Here is a 19,076-nt window from a genome sequence, read left to right on the forward strand (position 1 = left end):
TGATAAACTGTATATTAATGAGTTATTCAGAAAAACTGAAAATGTTTTTTATCTCTTAATTTTTCCGCATCTGTACATACAGAAAAAAAGTTTGATAGTTAAATACAAATCTTTCCTATATCATGTGTTATTTATATGTATCAATTCTGGAGTGTTCAGGGACTCAACCCCCACTTTTCACCTCTCTGTATTTATCCTGCTTTGCTCACATTTCCTCTTCCTGTTCACGTCTCCCCTTCTGTTTTGTCCTCGGCTTGCAGTTGTCCTTCTGGACAGCTGAAGTGGGCATGATAAACAAGACCCTGCCGTCTTGGTACAGCTGTGGGGGTGTAGCATATACAGAGATCTATGTGCCAGGGTCGGGATACTTGACTGAGCATGTATGTGTATGTAATATAATCTCACACTTTTTCCAAGACTTGAGACATGAGCGGCACCAACAGAGGAGCATTAGAAAGGATAGACCGACCCTGAACACTTCCAGCCCATTGAGGTTGCAAACCCCAACCGTCTCCTGGAGCCTCTCTGAGCTTCTCTTGTCTCATTAACACCATCTACTGAAAGAGCTTCAGGATTTGACTTGATCGTCTTAAGTCTACGTGCCACCAAGTGGATACACACTCAGGAATCATACATGCCAATGAAATGACTAGCACTGGCTCTTAATAGAGCAGATGAATTAAAGATTGTTGTTGGTTGACAATATGTTTGATATCTCCCATAATACATGGGTGTCCAATCCAGATTTTGAAGCGTCACTGTCCTCCTCCAACCGTACTCAAACACCTAAGAGAGTAAAGGCCTTCTAGATCATAGACAGACACCACGTTGACCGATGAATAGTATGTCAACATTAGTGGCCATCTTGTGACGAGCAAAACTGTTTTACAGAGACATAAATAGAAATGTTTATTAAGAAAAAAACACAACTCCACTTTTTACTTGTGTTATTTTTTCAATATGGTGGAAGTCTAGGTTTGTCTATAATCAGAATTATTTGAAAAAGAAATGGGTTCATGTTATTCAAAACAGTCTCATGGGAATTTGTGACTTGCAATGTTGTTGTTACAGAATTGAATGTATTTATTTGTGTTTATGAACACAAATTTCCCATTTTTCATGTCACTCAACACGACTTTCACTCTAATGCATTTTTTTAAAAAGTATCTTATGTATAAACGTTCTATGTATCAACGCAATCTAATGAGAATTTGTACATATTTTACGAGGTGACTCCCATGAGGTCTCCCATGAATTTGTCCGATCTCATTTGTACAATTTCATTTGTTATGATTTGACTTTGCCCATGTGACATTACGGTTACGGGTGGGGCGTTATCATTGATTTGCACATCGTAAAATTTGTGCCTTTTAGCTAAATTTACCGTATTATTTGTGTGTTTTAGAAATATTCGCCGTAAAATTTCTGCGTTTTAGCAAAATTGGCCTCTGCTCCTTCTGATGTTAAGGTTTGGGTGGGGCAAGGGTGGATTAAGCCACCTTAAAAAATATGAGTTTGATTCCAAAAATGAGATAACTTTGAGATCATTTTCAAAAATCATGTTTTTTATTATGTTTTATTGTGGCAGTTAGCAGTATTGTTTAAGTTATTAAATCAAACAAATCAACTGCAGTTTGATTGATATTAATTTGAATGCACAATAAAGAAACATGATTTTTGAAAGAATAAAAAAACGGAGTTATCTAATTTTGAACAGAACTCTTCATATATTTGTATATACTGTATATACACATGGTATAGATATTTGAAGTCATGCTGTGTGACAAGGAAAGAAATCATGCTTACTGACACAAAATGAAAAAAATTCACATCCATTTACACAAATCAATAGATTCTGAAGTTTGTTATATGTATTATTTTATATGTATTGTATTCTTTTTATTATACAATAGGATTCAAATGTCTAAGACCACATTAAAAGTTCCTGTATTTTAAACAAATATTTATATATTTTATAGGTGATTAATCAAATAAAGAAATTTGTTATTGACATGTTAACTTCTTTGTAAAAATGTCAGAAATGTGTGATTGCATTACAGTTCTAAATCTGTTGTGCACCAAAATTGGCTGTTAATATAGTTTGTAATAATCATTTTCAATGTCCTTAAACTAGAAGAAAAGTGTAAAACATTTTTCTAATGTTGTCAGCAACACTAAATGTTTTTGCGTACTTTATTACTATTGGGTATGGGAAGAATACATTTTTTGTTTCCCATGTTGTCACTCACTGTATATCAAATAACAGTCTGCACTTAAACAACCAATCCCAGAATAGAAATTGCATTGCCTGGATAATATGATTATTTTAACAACAGAACTGCACCAAGTGTCCCGTTACCATCCTGTTGGGAAGTTTCACAGACACGCGGAAAAATGACATCTGAAAATTTCACTCAAACTTTCACTTGAGCTGTTTTGTAGATGTACAGCCAGTGAAAAGATCGACACACAAGTGCAGACCTCTATTCACACTTCAACAAAGCAGAGATTCATATACGGGCTATTGTATAAAAGAGACAATGCATCACATCCTCTGCGGCTGGACCCCTAAAGAGCAAATACCTCCTACGCTTTCACCAGCACAGGACAGCCGAGCCCAAGTTAAACAGTGCCAACATAAATCACAGATTCATAAGAAAAGGAACAGCTGCTCTCAGCACAGGTGCACCACATTCCCAACCAAAGAGCAGGATGAGGGTGTCGGAAAAGGAAAGGAGGCGCTGGCTCTTCTTTTGAATGCATGTGGGTGTGTGCACATGTGTATTCACGTGTGAAATACACAATTACAGCCTCCAACAATATAATCCATCACCAAAATGTATGCACAACTGACCTATTTACTGCAATATCATTATATTTTTCGCACAGACCTGTAATCCTAAATCATCAAACCATAATGTGATGTGTAATTGCTTTACACCGCAGGCTGTACAGTATGAATTTGGCTGGGCTTTGCAGCGATTGATCCGGGTTTTTCCACGGTAACACCCACAGATAGTCAAAGTTTTCTAACCTCACGGAACGGGGATTCTGACACTACACTGCTGGGAATGAGTAATAAGAGGTTAAACATATTAAGATAAACCTGTGCCAGGGACTTTCCACCTAGAGTCATGAAGTGTTTCTCCGAGAATTTGATCCCGAATGTGAAAGTACAACTGAGAGTTGGGCCCCGGGCCCCTCAAGTTTTTTTTTACTTTTTCTTTGGCTTAGACAGCTGCGAAATAAAATATGTAATGCGTTTCTGGTTAAAAAAAGATTTGCAGCGAAAAATGTGTCTTTGAATATACTAGATTAAAAAAGAAACGACCTGCAAATAAACTTGGCTGATACTGGATATTTTCCAGGAATTATTCATCCCACAATCTAAATTATGTCATCATTAATTCATCCTCATGTTGTTCAAAAGCTCTATATAACTCTTCCTTGATTTATTTTGAGAAACGTTTCAGTGGTTTTGTGTCGATATGGAAGTCATTTGGTTAGCAAAATTCTTCAAAAAAACCTTTTTTGTGATCTGCAGAAGAAAGAAAGTCATACAGGTTTGGAATGACATGAGGGTGAACAAATGATGGCAGAAATCCCATTTTGGGGGGAACTTTCCCTTTAAATATGAATATGTTGTTCCCCTTGTACATTTAATAACAAGAGAGTGTCCAAATGGTATTTTTCGGCAACACCTTAGTACAGGGACCAATACTTTATATTAACAAGTTGCTTATTAGCAAGCTTGTTATTAGAATATTAGCTGTTTATTTTTCCTTATAAAGCACATATTCTACATAGTGGTGGGCCGTTAACGGCGTTAACGGCGTTAACGCAGTGAGACTCTTATCGCGCGTTAAAAAAAATGTCGCCGTTAATCTATTCTCAAAGTTGTGTTGGGAGCTGGGTCTATACTACGCAAGCTATGATGATTTTCTCCTTGATATTTTAGCGAGGATGTATACCATCTTAACTGCACTGTACGGGGCGAGAACGAGATTTTTCAACTCGCGTGATTCGCGTCATTCGCGGAAGCAGAAGCCGCCTCATCATCTCATAACCAGGACTTCATTCGCGTCCTTAGCGCCGCCTCATCATCTCATAACCAGGGCTTCATTCGCGCGATTCGCGCAGCAAGTAGGTCTATTGGCTCTTTGCATTAACACATAAATCACTCGCGCTTGACACGCCATTCGCGTTTGGTCTGAACACAACATAACGTTACTGTGAAATTACCGCATCAAACGTGACGTGCTAACATGGATGCAGCTATGAAGCCGCCGGGTTTGCTTCAGGGAATATTAATTTTTAAGAAGCTTCCTTCCCAATAGAAACATCGACAAGACTAAGGTTGTTTGCACCTTGTGCAATGCGGAATTGGTTTAAAAAAACACTTTCTCTCAACAGGTACTGGTCTAGCTTTAGTTGAAACCAGTAACTTTGTATTGAGATCTAATGTATTATGGCTCCTGTATGACATATCGCTTGTTGCTCCCTCACTCTTTGTAAGTCGCTTTGGATAAAAGCGTCTGCTAAATGACTAAATGCAAATGTACTGTAGGAGCTCTTCCAGTCTCAAGTACCACCTAAACGGAAATCATCCCTTAGCTAATGCGGAAGTAAACACACGTTCATTTTATTGAACATAATTTAATTTTGATCACCAATTATCATAGTAGAACAGCTTTCTCAAGCAGTTTGTGATGCATTTTGGAAACAGGAGATGAGCCCCTGGTCTAATGCGCCACCTGGCTTGAGAAACCCGTTCTCAAAGACTTACTTTTAGTCATTATTTGGGTAGCACACATATTCTGAATGCCTTCGGCAGAATTCAAATGAGCCATTTTAATCTAGATTAATCTAGATTAATCTTGGAATTAATCTAGATTAATCTAGATCAAAAAAATTAATCTATGCCCACCACTAATTCTACATCATAATCTTACCCAATACCTAAACCTAACAAATATCATACTAACTATTAATAAGCATTAAATTAGGAGTTTATTTAGGCAAGTCGTAGTTAATGGTTTGATAATAGCGAGATTTAGACCTTAAAATAAAGTGTGACCTTTTTTCACTTCAAATACTATGACTTATGACATAGAATTATTTAAGGTATTTACAAACCTGATACAAACCAGAGTAATAAGTGGTTTGTGTAACACATGTGACATTTGCAATAATGTTTAGTAGACAATGTGTGGCCAAATCTTTACAGGAAGGAACTTGTCAACCGTTTGTTAAATCAAATGAATTATCAGTCGGCACTCTGAGAATGACTTCGAATGTTTCAAATTCCTTTATACAAATCTTCTGGTAATTTTTACGCACACATCCTTAAAAGCGAAGTACGGCCATAAAACACTGCCAGGAGGCTTTAGAATTACAGACAATACAATATACACAAACGCAACAGATGACTGGAGACCCTTTTATTTATTCAGTGGTCCCATAAATGTCACATTAAGAGTCACATTCTTCCATCCGGTCTCTGGGTCACAGGTAAAGAATTCAAAGTATGACTCAGGTGTAGTCTCACCTGACTGTCAGAGTAAATTCCAAACATACACCTTTACCGTAAATCTATTCAGATAACAAATAATGAAAGTTCTCGTATGTGCTCATAAGATCAGTCGACAGGAAAATGATCATGGTTATCCCACAGTTATGAGACATATTTCAGTGGTTTTGTGTTTATACAGTACAATGGAAGTCAAACATTCTTCAAAATATCCTTATTTGTGTTCTGCTGAAGAAAGAAAGTCATACAGGTTTGAAATGACATGAAGGTGAATAATTGGAGGCAGAATTGACAATTTTGAGTGAGGCGTGAGCTACACACTAAGTGACATGTGTGTACTTGAGTTTTGGCGATATTGTCTCACATGATTTTGTTTAAACATTATAAATGAATGAGATTTACAATTTCATATACATTCCCTGTCATGTCCTGTTATAAAGCACTAAACGATAATGTTTAATCTAACGCAATGCAGAAATGATTCATAAGGGCTTGTAAATGTGTGACTTAAAGGATCAAACAAGTGACCCGGTGGGTGCGGTTTATCTTTTAGATATGGGACATTTCCGCTCTGATCCCTAAGTATACACGCTCTCCGGTTCCACCTAGTTATGTGAAATCTCGGACTGCTTCCACAAATGTGTTTGTCTGAGGCACTTAAAGTAAACATAACCATTGTGTCTTTGTTTATACTGCCCCAGATAGTAGAAGCGGAACTAATATTTGTCATATGTAATAAATGAAATACATTCAAATATAACAGATATATTTGTAATGCAATACAGTTACGATCTGTGTCCAATATACAGTAGTAAACAGTAGTTGTATTAAAGACACAGTTATTGTTTTTTAAAGGCTTGTTTTTTAATGAAATGTTGCAGCGTTTATTGTAAATAGTTTATCAATGTGGGGCATTCTCTTTTTAAAATTTGTGTTCCCTCATAATCTTCTATTAAAATCTGAAAATGCACTTCCGTCCTGCAGTGACTCTCCATCTTAAATGATGTATGTTAGACGGCTTGACACTATTTTTCTTATTCGAAATTCCATTTCACTCGGAAATCACAACTTCCGGTTCACGGAGACTTTAAATAATAAGTTATGGTGAATAGTTACCCAGTTGTGTGTTGTGGCTAACAATGGGACTTTCTTTCAAATATGGCATTGTTTCTCAAATCTTATTGCTTTGCAACATAAAATGTGCTTTATAAAATCATTTTGTAACCATTTTCAAAATCTGGTGCTTGATTCTGACTGGTTGAGCCGAGTTCTAAGCCATTCTAAAATACCCAGATTTATAAATGCTGTTTTTTTTACATTTGTTAAATATCACTTTAATAACTTTATTTGATTAAACCTTGCTATGCATGTGAAATAATCGTTTTATAAATACAATTTATATATACAATTTACCCGGGAAGCAGTGGGTTAAAAGTGCAGCTGAGGGAGTTTCAGGCACTCTGCTTCTTGGGACTCATTGCTTTAATTTAATAAAGATGGTCCTATCAGAAGTTGTGAGTGCTGAGTAAAAACACGTTGTTCTGGTATGTTTTGGGTTTAAGGAAAGGATCAGGATATTGTGTGTAATAGTTTATGTAAGTTTAGTTTTAGTAACACTGAATACATACAGTGGCCTAGTCTGTGAAAACCAGGCAAGTTTGATTTCACGTTTCAATATGTAAATTTGAGAAAACAGAATGTTCTTTACATTGGAAGTATAGAAAATTGGGGATATTAAGTGCAAACATAAAGTGTAACATAAAAAAGAATGTGAGATTTATATAAAAAACTGCTTATTATAATGTTCAATAATAGATTATAATAGAATACAACAGTTGGAACAGTATATAGATTTTTGTCTATGGACAATGGACATCATCACCATGCCAACATGTAAAATGTTTCTATCAACATTATAAGAAACTCATGCGAAGATAAAAAACGTATATCTTTAGTAAAAATCTCCTGTTACATCAGTACCGTCTTTTGACTATGACTCATAAACTGTAAATCAGAGATAAGGTGCTATAAATAGCTATGACATGTGCTGGCTTTATGCTACAGTGTTATAAACGTATACGGAGATGTTCAGATATCCGGATACGACCTGATCTTCAGGCCCCACAAGAGAAACAAACTGAAACCGAGCCAGCAAGTCTGTCAGAAGCTCATATGTGAGGGGGTGAATTAGTGAGACATATTTCTCGTCTGGAAGAGGGTCTAGTGCTGCTTCTTAGATCAATGTGTCCCTTTGATCCCGATTGAAGCCGGATACGACTTCAAAGCATTGATCACTCAATTATGTAAAGCTGTGTGACACCGGAGAGAGAACATCACTTTTCTTACTTAGAGTACTGATAGATGCACTCACAAAAGATCACATGCTATCAGAGATTGTGAACTTTTAAACACGTGTTCAACTTTGTAAAAAACTGTTTTTATGTATTTTTTAAATACGGTCAAAAGCCATTTAATTACAGGAAAAGATTGCACGTTCTCTAGAAAAACATAAAAAACTCTGTTATTTTACCAGGAAAAACGCATATTTTTAGTGTATATTTCTGGCGCCCCTGCTTACAGACTATATTTGAAACACGGTCAAAAAAATGTCACAAAGGCCGCAAATTTACAAGAAAAACTGGTTAAAACATGTCATTTTACAGGAAAAGGTGGTACTTTAAGGAATAAAAAAAAGAATTCTGTTAATTTTTTAATTCTCCTGATATGAAACACAATATAATTTCAGCAATTGACGATTAATTCAGTGTTAAATACCTGCTTTTATTGCAGATGGAACAAAATGACATGATTATTGACTTAATCTTATAACTTATCATCAGGTTGATAAGTAAGCAGTGTTTATTGCACTCGGGGTGGATCACACTTTGGATAATCTCCTCTACACCCACGCCTGATCACAGGGGCAAATGTAAAACCTCAGTAAAAAGTTCAACAAAAGACGCCGATGCATCACTCCCACCATATTTCAAAATAATAAATTACATGATAAATTTCTTAAGGCATTTTCAGGTGACGGGTGTGGCATCAACGCAACAAGCACCACGGCATACAACAGCTCCATTCAGCTTTTATCTCCTGACACAATGACGCCACATTTTTCAATGAAGTCACTTTGGCAAGAAGGGAATTTCCACTCCCTCGAGAAAATTGTTTCGGAAATATGCTACTGAAACCATCCCGAAAACGTCAGGCTACATTCTGTCACTTCTGTAGCATTTGTGTATAAAAACTCAAACAGCACAACCAAATGATATCCAATAGATTTTGATGGATATATCAAAATGAAGACAACCACTTAAGCTTAGTTTTATGAAAATTTATTTAAATAAATACATAGTGAAATAACTTAATACAACATCGGTATTCGCAGCATTCATTTGGAAAAATAAATAGAGACATTTACAAGTATGTATCCAAAGCCTCGTCGACTCGTACGGAGGTGGCTTTGAAAGTTCAAGAATTCAGTCCTTTTCATGGGTTTTCTCATTGAAATCATGTCAGGTTTCCAAAGAGCTTCTGGGAGCATTTATAGGACTGTCCATTCCTCAAGCACATGGGCCGTTTCCAGACATGCCGACATTGTCCTTGCTTTGGTCCAAGCTTTTCTCCACATTCAGTCAGCTTTATATCTGAGCAGAGCAAAAGAGAATCTGAATAAGTGTTTGGATCATACACCAAATGTATATGGCATTAATCGACAATAATTTCACAAACATTTGTCAAAAAGCATATGTAAAGAATAATTTACAAATTTACTATAAGATTAAAATCAAGTGTAAGTATAGTACGTTTTTTTCTGGCAGAATAACCTTAGTAAATTGTTTTTATTATTACTAATATTATTATTTTACGGTGGTAAAACTATGGATGTTGTGGTAAAAAAAACTTTTATAGTTAATAGTTAAACCACGTTTCGTTTTCTTACCATGTATGGCTTGAAGGAACATCTCACGGGGCTCTGGCTTTGCATCTGTCCAGCTTTCCCAAAGATGTGTTCTCAATTTCCTGTCGTGTTTTAAAGTCCTGAATGGCTTTTCTGTTCTGGAAGTCAATAAGAGCCATAGTAATAACCGCATTCCAGCAGTTCTCCTCTCCAGAGCACCTGAAGTCAATCTCCTTATTGTCCGTGGTCACGATGGTGAAGTACACGAACTTTCCAGTGCGCTCCACGCAATCCACCTTCTTAATGGCTTGAAGCTTGAGCTCTTTGCTCTTGCTTTTCTTCTGGTTATCGGCGAAGATGTTCAGGCTGTCCGTGGTGAGGACGCACGTCTTTCTCTTCCAGAACTGGAGGAGATTGTCGCTTCTCTTCTCAAGCTCTCCTTCCTTCAGGATTTGGGAAATATCTGAGCCCGTCATGTTGGCTTTGTGTTGGGAAAAACAAGAATGCGAGTGTCCGAGGGCTTCGTATAATCTCTTTTGGAGTCTCCGGGTGATACCGCGCTTCTTCATGCGTGCGTAAAAATCCAGACCGAACTAAAGCTTTCGTCTGGGCGAGGGCAGAGTTATATTGCGCGCGCCGCGCAACGCCCCGCATGACGTCATGTCAAATAAAGTGTGGCATGAGTGATTTATGGAGGAGTGGGCGGATGTTCGTGAGGGAAACTTGAACATCTCTAACATGCCAGAACTCCTCTCAGCAAAATGAGTCGTTTTTTTATATTAAAAGTCTAGCAACCGTGATATTGGATTAGTAAGGCCATGTCAAAAAGTTTGAGACATAAGCCTGGTTTACACAACGTTTCACACACGTTAGCTGTTTTTAGTGCATAGTTTATAAGGGTTACTGTGGTTTTACCACAAATAACAAAAACCTATAGCTGCTATAGTTAATACACAATATTTTTGTACAACAGGCATCAATTGTGTGTGAAGAATAGATGGATGGATATCATATAAAAGAATTATGAGGACAAAACCCCCATAACATTAAGCATATATTTGTTTTCTTAATACCATTTTCTTAACATTGAAATTCTTATGATATTTAATTTATTCCTGATCATTTGAATAACCAAAGGTATTATAACGCCTTTATTGTTATTTTTAATAACATTATATCATTATCCTATAATATAACATAGTATAATTAACATTAAATGGGCACTGGTTGGTTGACCAATATTGGTTTTCTTTTAGAAATAATTTAAATGTAACACTTATGGTCAACCCAATTACAGTCATGAATACTTGGCAACGTATGTATGAAAACATATGTATAACAAAAGTGGTACTCGCTAAATTGTAAAAATACAAAATATATTTTTGTTCTAATATATGAGACGCAGACAGAGAAATAAGAATTTATCGTCATTCTAGACTAAAGATGAGGTGTTATAAGTGACAGAATGACCTGATTTTTATAATGGTGGAGAGGATAAAAGTGAGTCAAAAGATTTGCTCGCTGATACATTCGATTCATCTGCCCTACATTATCTGTGTGGGTGTGAACATTTAAGCTCACCCGCGTGAACCTCTACTAAGATGGACAGTAGAACACCCACTGCAATATACATAAAACATTAAATCTGTCTGTTTACTGTAATGTCATGTACAGTTGAAAAATTTCATACATCTCTTTTTTTGTCAAGAGCCGTTTAAGAATGCAAAATGGTGTAATGGACTTTATCCCCAATAACCGACAGCATCATAAAGTGCTATTAGATGATTTTATGAACCATCCCGGCTTTTCATTTCCTCTGTTAGGTTAAACAAGAATTTATTACAGTTACCATGGGCGTGTACCATTGTGTGTATGCAGCGTCATCAAGGAAAAGCAGCAAAGAAATAAGGGTATGTCTGGCATATGACTCACAGCAGGTTTAACTGATCAGGGAGGGAGGAGACATGCCAAACAAAGAGACAAGAAGTCAATTATATACCCTCCTGGATGGCAAACTGATTTTAGATCAGAAGAAATGTTTAATCCTGAGGACAAGCTTGTTGCTGCATTTCTCCTGGTTTACTGACAAATCGAAAGTTCTTCAGTGTTTTGTCCTCCAAAATCTGTTGGTGGGCAGATCTGGCATTGAATCCATTATCTGTGGGAAGCCAAAACAAAGTATGTCTTGGGCTGATGAGTACACGAGTGGGTTGATGGTTGGGTTCTGAGGACGGAAGTTTAGACTGGTTTTGAAGAAGCAAGTTACAGCAAATTGGGTTGAGTGAGTCAGTTTCCAAACAAACGTCAGTTTCCCAACATTTCTTGCAGCCACATTACAGCAGAATGTGTTGTCCAGCGTGTGAACTGTCACAATTAATATAATGATTCATAATGTAATCCAACTCCACCTTGTGAGATCACTTCACAAATTTCTTCTTAATCTGCTCTCTTAAAAAAGATTTAACAAAGAATGTGTAACTGATAATACATCATATCTGTTTTTAAGGTTTTTTTTGCATTATCAACCTACGTTTTAGTCTGGGTTGCCAGATAATCCTAAAACTATCCCAATGACTTCAGCACAAATACCAAAACTCAAAGCATGCCGGTCCTAAAACAACTTAAGAATGAACACTGGTTAACAATATTGCAAAAAGAACAACCGCAGCTTTATTATTACATTTATAACAACATCATGTTATTAACCCACGGCCAAAACCAGCAAAAACATTAAATGGACACTGGTCAACTGACCAGTATTGGTTTTCATTGAGCTAGCATTAAAATTGAATGCTTTTGGTCACCTAGTTCTCAACATTTGAGGCATGTATGGTATATAAAAAGAGGTCAATGGCAAATTTGACCTTGAATTTACACTATATATATAAGTAACAGACAGAGATCTCATAAGAATCATTAGTCAGATATGCCAAATGATTTTATTTGCATTACTATATTTCAGTATGTTTTAGTCAGGGTTGCCAGATCATCACAAAACTAACCCGTTGACCTAATTCACCACCAGACTCAATAAGCAGATATGACAGTAAGTAGGATGCATTCATGTGAAAACAATGTTTACTAAGACACAAGGCTACAACGAAAAGTCTGAGCGCAGCGCAGCAGCTGTCACCTGACAGTTCTCCGGCAGGAATCCACGCCTGTCAAAAGCCCTATCCCAGAGAAGACCTGTCTCCTCCAATTGTCGGCGAGACCTATTTTTGGCACCTTGATCTCCGGGTTTGATCTCCCCACGAACCCCTTCCGCGCACTCATGAACGCAAGCTGCCCTCTAGACCACAATGCTCAGTGATGAGTCCTCATAGTTATTTGAAGCATTGTTCAGATAAGCCAAGAGCAAGTGCAACCATATCGTGGGAAAAAGAACAAATGGCGTTAAGGTTTGACAGAGGCACGAGAAACCATTGAGGAACAATGCAGAGGGGATGTGAAGTGCTGACACATACAGGTCCAGAGAGGCCATAACTGCCATAACAAAGCCCTGGACCTCTTAATATAAACACGACTCCACAAACGCTGCCATACAAGTTCAAGAAACTCAATTAACACTCAGACAGGCCTAATGACACACAGAAACTTATGTAAGACCACAGAATTCCTTAACTTATATAATAATTGTGAAGTATGAGGGCAGTCCTGTTCACAAAGCTGTCAGTGAAGATGCGTTCACTGCTAACTGTCCATTATTAAAAGATGACAGTCTTAGAGTAATTACATCCATTTTATTAAGCACAGCAACGAACATCCAGTTTGACAAGTTTTTCATAAGTGTAACTTGTTTTAAGTCATAATAATAATTCATAACTCTTTAATTGTGATGTAACAGTTCTGACTCTGAAGGCCGCATCACAAACACACACAAAACTGTGAACAAAAACTAGGTCACACATTGTTAATTCTAGGCTTGATTTGTGATGCTGTTTGACTTTTAACAGTAATTGTGCAAACCGGTCAAATCTTTAATAGATTTTGATTGACTGTCATTTTTTGTTCCTCTATAATTATTGGGGCAATTCCAGTGTTATGGATGTGACGTTTTGCGTTATGTGACATAAACAATTGTATGCTGAACCATCTGTTTAAATTTTTTCTGAACCATTGATATTTTTCTGATGGTAAGACTGTATTAACAGTCTATGCACAAATTTTCTGTTTTAAAAAAGAAAATAAATTTGCGTTATGGACGTGACAAAAACTTTTTTTCAGAGATAACATATTTTGTAAGATCTCTTTTGAAATCGAAATGTGTAAACCAGAAGCAAAAATACCCGACAAATGAAGAAGAGATGTCTCTTCATAGAACATAAAACAGTTACTTTATTTTATCTTTCATGTCTCCTTTTATGAGGAATATGGACCGTTATGGATGTGACGATTTTTCCGGACTATGGATAATCCTGCAAATATAAATAAGCTTCAAAAACTTTAAGAGATACCTCACAAGGGTATTTAACTCACCAAATGTGCCGTTTGTATAGTAAAAAACTTAGTGAAAACCTTGATTGCAAACATCTGCAGTTCCGCTATTCTCTTAATTTTTGAACAATTTTTCTTTTCAGTTATCATTCTTCGTCTAAACAGGCCTTCGATTCTGATTGGACAAGACAGATTTGAAGTCATTATCAAAAAGCAAAATGGCTGTTTCTATAGTGGTCTAACGTCGTAGTCACCAACCGTCAAAGTCAACACAAGTACAGAGAGCGCGTGAAAGTAACCGGATGTGTTATTGACATCAAGGATGCCTCGAATGCAGACTTGCGTGTACCGAACCCGCTTGAAGTCTCAGAAGTCACTGCGCTGCGTCCATCCGAGTTCATTTTTCCTAGCTTGCCTGGTAAGACTCCAAGAGAACTCAAGTCTATTCTTTGGGTTCTTGGAATTACGAATATGTCGTTTGTATCCCTAAATTAGGCTAATAAACTACTTGGAAGATTTTTGGTTTTATTATTTTTGTTATTAAGAATCGTGTACACTTTCTTTTTAATCTAGGAATAAACAGCAACAAAAATGGTCCAGTGGGCCTGTGTGTTTTTAACCAGTCAAAGAAGGTCTAAAACGAAAGTTAAGTTAGTCTCAATCCATGCTAACTAGTCCTGATCATCTTTATCGAATTTCTAACTAGATTTGAATTGTCCTGCTATTAGAGATGCTTGTGCAGCATGAGCTTGCATGCAACTGAGCACAACACGTTTTCAGTTACCGACGTATTATATAAACACCCTTTTCTCAGGATGCAGAATAAAAAAGACATTCTTAGTTTGCAAACAAGCGCTTCTCAGGCTTGCATATCCGGTTAAAGAAATCTGCTACACCCTCCATACAAAAAAGTCCCATTCATATTTTCATGCACGCTCGCTGTAACGTTCGTAAAGAATGCGTGGGTGTGTTTTCCTTCCAAAAATAAAAAACAGAACCCTCCATACATTTAAATGAACTAAAATCAGCTTTAGTACTTTAATCATTGGAATGGGTTGAAGTAATATATAGCAGATATACCTACGTTTTATTACTGGTGATGTCTATCAATGATTTTTGTATGAGCCACACAAGCTTTGAATTCCTCTTACAACATAGAGCAACCCTGAATGTTGAAGATAGAATAAAAGTGCAACAAACATGAATAAGCGACTAAGATTCATGCCTTCTTTCCAGGGAAGAAAGACTTATAAACCAGACAGTTGATGAGATCAGCAACACCTTTGTCAGCTTGTCAAAAACACTTAATCTCCAGTTAAGAATCTAGAAGGACTGCCCTGATCACTGTATTGTGTGTTACTTTGTGCATCAAAGCCTTTGACATGCAAGCAACTTATCCTTCAGCATTCTTTCAGTATAGGAATTGTTTAAATGCAAAGTCTCCTGTAATAAGCCAATGACGTTTTCATGAATGAGGCAACACAAATCAGCTTAAAGACTCCTGTTTCCTTGCAAATAACTGTAGGTTAGTCATTAGTTATTCTGATATTTTATACTTGGCAATACTTAACTTTTGTTTCTATATCGCCATCTCTGTTTAAAACATAAAACTGAAGCTCACTATATCTACTTATCTTTACATGCCGTCAAACACACATATCCTGCGAAATCGTATCTCACAATTCTAACGTGCTCTACTGATCTCACGGCATGGCATTAGAGAGGTCAAGGTCATGTGATTAGTTGCAATAAAACAGTAGACTGACATCTTAAAAACATTACCTGTTCAGACGTTTATCAATTTGTCAGAACAGATTGCCGCAGAGATAACGTATTTTTGTACGGCAACTTGAAGTTAGCGCCACACTGGTTCCCTCGACCAAAGGCTATATTTTTCCTATAGACTTATGATCCTTAAACGTTTTGTTTGTCAAGATTATCTTTACAAAAAACTTAAACGAATTTTGAAGCCTAAAAACAATATCCAGAAGCAAAAAGCTAACATGAGGCTATAAGAGACTATGGTAGCACAACTTCACCACCACCAAGCCTTCAACAACTCTTTTAAACTTTATTATTACACGGCTCGTTGGAATGCTTGATTCTGATTGGCCAGTCGCGACATTTTAACGTTCATTATTCCCAGATAACAACCTTTCAAAACTAATAACACACGATAAACCTGATGCAGAAAATCATTTTTTTTACAATTTAAATGTATTTTAATAAAATACTGTATATGACATTATATTTACAAACGATAAAACCAAATAGCCTGTTCGTGACATTTGAATGTCATTTCTTACCTTAACTAATCGGAGCCCTTTTTGAGCCAACACATGAAAACGTATGTTGGAACTAAAATGGCGGTAACTCATGAATTCTTTGGAATACAGGCCTACGGTTGGTCTCGTTTGAAAAAAGAAAAGTAGCTGAATATTGCTAAAAATAAAAATCACACACACACAAAAGACAATTTTAAATGTATGTTTTTAGGTTTATTGTTACCAATAAATAATTTTTTTTATGTTTTTTATCGATTAAAAAATACATTAAAAAAATAAGGGTCGAAAAAGAATAACAAAAAATATATGCACACTCTTTATTAGAAAGAATCAATTACTCTCCCTAGATAAATTATTTAAAAAATCACCAAAGAAATCTGTATTTTTGAGTCTAAGACCTTTCAAATCATATATAGTTTGTCATGATTCGATTAGAAATTACATGCACAATATTGACGCAAATTTAGGTGTCCCGTACACGGAACGCGTGACGGTTAACACGCAACAAACAAAAGTAAAAGGCTTTTCCTCGCATTCGGTAAAAACAAGCGAATTAAATATTTCAAATTCACATTTCAGTTCCAGTTTTCTCTCTCACGTGGCAAGTAACTGTAATAAGGGGGATAATATTCAAGCAGCCGGCTGTTAGGGCAAAATAAGCCCCTTTAGTGTGATACAAGACTGATCACATTGTCGGGGATTATTTCTGTGAGAACAACAGGCTGCCTGTACATTATCCCTAACTTAAAAACTTGTTTCCGCATAACTAATGACTCCCTGAATGAATCTCCACCCACATTATCTAACTAAAATTTTAAAAGGACTCATTTGCTTCCTGCATTCCAGTATACAGTATAATCATTGCATGGTAGTTAAAGTCCAGTTGTAAAGATGACGCCTCCATGCGTTATCAGACATCTACATACTACAATACATCTCTTTTGAAAGTGCCGCCCATCTGAGACAGAAAGCCCTCTGTGTTGAGCTCATGGGACGGCTGTTTCTACTGTGCAACATTAAAGGACCTCACAGAGATTTCTGGGGTTCAACTAAAGTGTGGTCATGCGGTGATCACAGGACCAGCTGTGTAAGGGTCCCTGTCGAGTGTGAGGGTTTAAGACTTTAGAATTTAATCGTTTGGTTTTGTTTGTAAAGTGGTGCTAAGCCTCGCACATGCACATATATACATACATTGGATATAAGTTCACGTACAGGGAGAATCGAAGTACTAAAGATGGAGTGGTGACATTGTTAAATCTGATCCAGACACATTTAGACAAGTCTAGAACCATAGCTCTGGCCATTTATTATTTTACCTGTGCATTTCTTACGATACAACCGGAGCTTATATTGACAAAAATTATGAAAATGAAATCTTCCTTGATTCAATGGTACCACTTGTTTTTGATAGGTAGATTACAGATTGTGATAGCCAATCAGAGGTATTCAAATCCTATTGTCACATACTCGGGAGCTCCCCAGGGCTGTGTGAGTTCGCCCTTTCTTTTTACTCTGTATACAGATAATTGTCAAAAGGACACTGTAAATACATATATACATATATATACACTATATTGACATTTTCAGATGATTGTTATCTTTATTTTCATAAGTATTTAGGTGTGGACGCTGTTTAATCACGGAGTGTACATATCGACTATGTTTGCTGTAAAGTACAACAACGTATATACTTTCTTTGGAGGTTAAGATACTTTGGTGCAAGCAAACAGATTCTTCTCCTGTTTTATCAATCGGTGATACAAATTGTTCTGTACGAGGAATACTAACTTAGTATAGGCCAAATAAGCTATGTAAATCCTTTGTGTATCAGTCGATATAATTAATAAATCAGAATTGGGGATCAAAGCAGATCTTGGGATTCTAAATGAATGGCAAATGAATGGGGGCCTATGGGTATTGTAAATGTTATTGTGTTGTTATGTGAATGTGTATTTTTGTGTGGACATGAATAATTGTAAGACAGTAAGCGCTGTGTGAAGAGAGACAAATTTTGGTAGAAATTCCAAGAATAAAGTGAAATTGATTGATTGAAGAAATCCCATCTGTGCTAAAAGCTTAGTTGTATTGACTCTCTTGACTGTAACCAACAAATAAAATAGTATTACAGGGTTAAAAACCAACCCTGTTACTGAATTACCTTAAACTACATTACTTCTACAACATGGCAATGAAAAAAAAAAATTCAACGCAATATCACATGAATTTGTACGTATTTTATGACGTGGCTAATTCATACATATTTTAGCACGATTTGCTTTTGTGTTAGTAACCATGCATATTTGTATTATTTATATGGATTATCCACCTCAAAAAATTTGTGGTTGATATTTAGTTTACGTTTTACAGGCAACATTTGATGATGGTTAAGCACCTACTGAACAATTGTTGATAAAATAGAATAAATGTAGAACAGAATGGAATAAAAATAAACTTTCTAAAGCTGTATCAACCATGTGCACATTCAGTAATCGAGACATTTATATTACAAATTGAACAAAAGTAAGCGGGTGGGAACAGAACAAAACAAAGCTCTTACAGTATGTTTATGAAAACTGTAAAAGAGAACATTGGACATGCTATTTGAAACTGTGGGGGTGTAGGAACTTTCCCCACTAACATACAATACAATGCATAACAGAGTCATTGTTCTATCTTTATATGAAACATTTATTATAAATAAAAATGCAACTTCTCATACAAGGTGTAAAATGTTTTTGTGTACACTCCTAAGGTTGGGCCTTCAAGTCCCTCTAACACCCTTCGCACTGTTTTAATGAAGATGGTGTTTCGGCCAGTTGACTTTATACTAACATCTATTAACTGAATGTTTTCCGTTACCAACATCATTGTAGAAATGAAATTTTCATAGTCATATTGGTCATCTTTGAGAATTCAATCT

General features: G+C 36.3%; 1 protein-coding gene across 1 annotated transcript; it reads right to left on the bottom strand.

Moving 5' to 3' along the window:
* Positions 1–8,852: 8,852 nt before the first annotated feature.
* On the bottom strand, positions 8,853–10,032 carry phlda2 (pleckstrin homology-like domain, family A, member 2). Its single transcript, XM_056740236.1, has 2 exons — positions 9,477–10,032; positions 8,853–9,180 (listed from the first exon to the last, which is right to left on the bottom strand). Exon 1 carries the CDS (start codon positions 10,001–10,003, stop codon positions 9,500–9,502), a length of 504 nt encoding a protein of 167 aa, XP_056596214.1. The 5' UTR covers positions 10,004–10,032; the 3' UTR covers positions 8,853–9,180; positions 9,477–9,499.
* Between the last annotated feature and the right edge of the window lie 9,044 nt (positions 10,033–19,076).

The sequence above is a fragment of the Triplophysa dalaica genome, chromosome 24, assembly GCF_015846415.1.
Source record: "Triplophysa dalaica isolate WHDGS20190420 chromosome 24, ASM1584641v1, whole genome shotgun sequence".
Classification (NCBI taxonomy): domain Eukaryota; kingdom Metazoa; phylum Chordata; class Actinopteri; order Cypriniformes; family Nemacheilidae; genus Triplophysa; species Triplophysa dalaica.

Coding starts and splice junctions, on each gene's coding strand:
- phlda2 (XM_056740236.1), bottom strand. CDS start 10,003: ATGAAGAAGCGCGGTATCACCCGGAGACTCCAAAAGAGATTATACGAA.